Source organism: Papaver somniferum, chromosome 2 (assembly GCF_003573695.1).
Source record: "Papaver somniferum cultivar HN1 chromosome 2, ASM357369v1, whole genome shotgun sequence".
Lineage (NCBI taxonomy): Eukaryota > Viridiplantae > Streptophyta > Magnoliopsida > Ranunculales > Papaveraceae > Papaver > Papaver somniferum.
The window spans coordinates 82508588-82510966 of NC_039359.1; the positions used below are offsets into that span (position 1 = coordinate 82508588).

Here is a 2379-nt window from a genome sequence, read left to right on the forward strand (position 1 = left end):
TTACTGGACTAAACAGCAAAGTCCTCTTACCCCAATCCTATATCGCTTCACCTCTCACATACACCCGTAACCCTGGAAGTCTGCAGAAACTCACTTCCATAATCTTACCTCACGCCAGCTCCATTCACCTCAATCCGCCAAAGCATACACCTAATCTTATTGTCCCAACCTGGATTTCGAATGAAGTAAACCATCTCTTTGATCTTGGTGTAAAACTGGGCATCAGCTTTCCATCTATGCCGAACCATACTAGGAAATTCTTGGTTTTTAAGATTTCTAATACTGGTCCAGTTATTAAACCTATACCCATCCTACCAATAAAAAAACAACTTCATAAGGATTTTGTTGTCCAACAAACTGTATACATTGATGGTATGGAAAATATTCCGGTGCATGAGGAACGACAATGTACTGTACCACTAGTGGGTTTGGAAGACTCATTCTTGGGGTCTAAAGATAATGATGTGGACACCTCCAGTGATTCTGATACTAGTCCACTATTGTATCCTCCTGGTTTTGAACCTCCTATTGACGACATCTCAGATGATGTTTGCTCAGGTGATGGATTAGTCAATGTTGCACAACCGGTTATACCAGTTAAGCTGCGGAACGAATTAAAGAGACTTGGTATGTCTGTTGAGGTGTTTGTTTCTCCTCCCTCTAGAACAAAGAGGTCAGTTACTTCTAGGGTAAAATATTGTTTACAATGAGTCATAAGATCCTAACTTGGAATGTTAGAGGTCTAAACTCTAGCGGTAGAAGGACGGTTGTTCATAAAATACTGTAGATGATCAGAGCTCCAATTGTAATGCTTCAAGAAACCAAAATGACGCAATGTTCAGCAAGGGACATTAAGCAGATTTGCGGTTATAAGAATGTGGGGTGGACTTTCCAATAGTTGAGAGGAAGTTTCGGTGGCATGCTTATTCTATGGGATAAAGACTTTGTAGAAGTCAGTGAGTACACTCTTTATATTCTTTGTACAAACAAGTCGGATAACTTCCAGTGGGTCTTAACGAATGTTTATGGGCCAAATAAATCAGTCGAGAGGACATATTTTTGATAGAACTGGATGATTTTTGTAGATATTGGGTTAATCTTCCATGGTGCATTGGTGGTGATTTCAATACAATTACCAATTGTGATGAAAAAAGAACTGTAAGAAGATTACAATAAGCATGAAGAAGTTCAACAAATTCATAGTTGAGCATGACCTAATCGACTTACCTCTAAAGGGTGCAAGATACACATGGTCAAATGGACAAGCAAATCCGGTTATGTGTAGGCTAGACAGGTTTCTTATCTCCCCATCCTTTGAACAACACTTCCCTTTTGTTACCCAATTATCCAAAGCTAGGCCTACCTATGATCACATCCCTCTCCTTTTAGACATTTCCGATCCCTCTTGGGGACCTAATCCTTTCAGGTTTGAAGTTATGTGGTTTTTGGAGAATGAATTCTTACAGTTACTAGAAGAGTGGTGGTTTTCTTTTTGTTTTGCAGGTACCCCTAGCACTGTTCTTTGGATGAAACTAAAAGCACTTAAAGAAAAGCTAAGAATATGGAACAACGAAGTATTTGGCCACACCAACACCAAGTTGAATGAAATCCTCTCAAAAATACAAACTCTTGCCGAACTAGCTGAAGATAATATCCTTACTGAAGAAGAAACGAATGTACATTTTCGGAACAAAGTTGAATTCGAAAAGATCTCTAAAATGGAGGAAACATGTTGGAAAATCAAATCAAATACCAAATGGTTGCAGGAAGGTGATATGAATACTTCTTTCTTTATCAGTAATGCTTCTGCTAGAAGAAGATTTAACCGAATTAGGCAACTATATATTGGAGGTGAATTGGTTTCTGATAGAAAACAGTTGCAAGATCATATAGTAGGATATTATTGCACTCTTTTCACTGAAGAGGAGGTTATCAGACCTAATTTAGATGGAATTGACTTTGATACCATGACATCTACGGAGTCGGACATTTTAGAAGCTAATTTTACTTAAGAAGAGGTTTTACAAGCCATAAAAGTATTGGGTAATGACAAAGCTCCGGGTCCAGACGGTTTCCCTATACTTTTCTTTCAAAAGTGCTGGCATTTCATCAAGGAAGACATTATGGGTACGGTAACTGAATTTTGCACTTCAGGTACTATATACTCTAAACATAATTCTACTTTCATAACTCTCGTACCAAAAAAGGATCACATTGAGACAATCAAGGATTGTAGACCTATATGCCTTCTCACTAGTGTCTATAAGATCATTGCAAAAGTCCTTGCAACAAGGTTAAAACTTGTTATGGATAAACTTGTATCTCCAGTGCAATGTGCTTATATTGAAGGACGACAAATTATTGATGTTACTTTGATTG

The 2379-nt window shown here is 38.0% G+C and overlaps 1 protein-coding gene across 1 annotated transcript; it reads left to right on the plus strand.

The window, feature by feature from the left end:
• Positions 1-236: 236 nt before the first annotated feature.
• On the plus strand, positions 237-2012 carry LOC113351502. Its single transcript, XM_026595472.1, has 2 exons — positions 237-673; positions 1427-2012. Exons 1-2 carry the CDS (start codon positions 237-239, stop codon positions 2010-2012), a joined length of 1023 nt encoding a protein of 340 aa, XP_026451257.1.
• The last annotated feature ends 367 nt before the right edge of the window (positions 2013-2379 follow it).

Coding starts and splice junctions, on each gene's coding strand:
- LOC113351502 (XM_026595472.1), top strand. CDS start 237: ATGCCGAACCATACTAGGAAATTCTTGGTTTTTAAGATTTCTAATACT. Junction 674..1,426: donor CCTCCCTCTAGAACAAAGAG/GTCAGTTACTTC, acceptor TAATCCTTTCAG/GTTTGAAGTTATGTGGTTTT.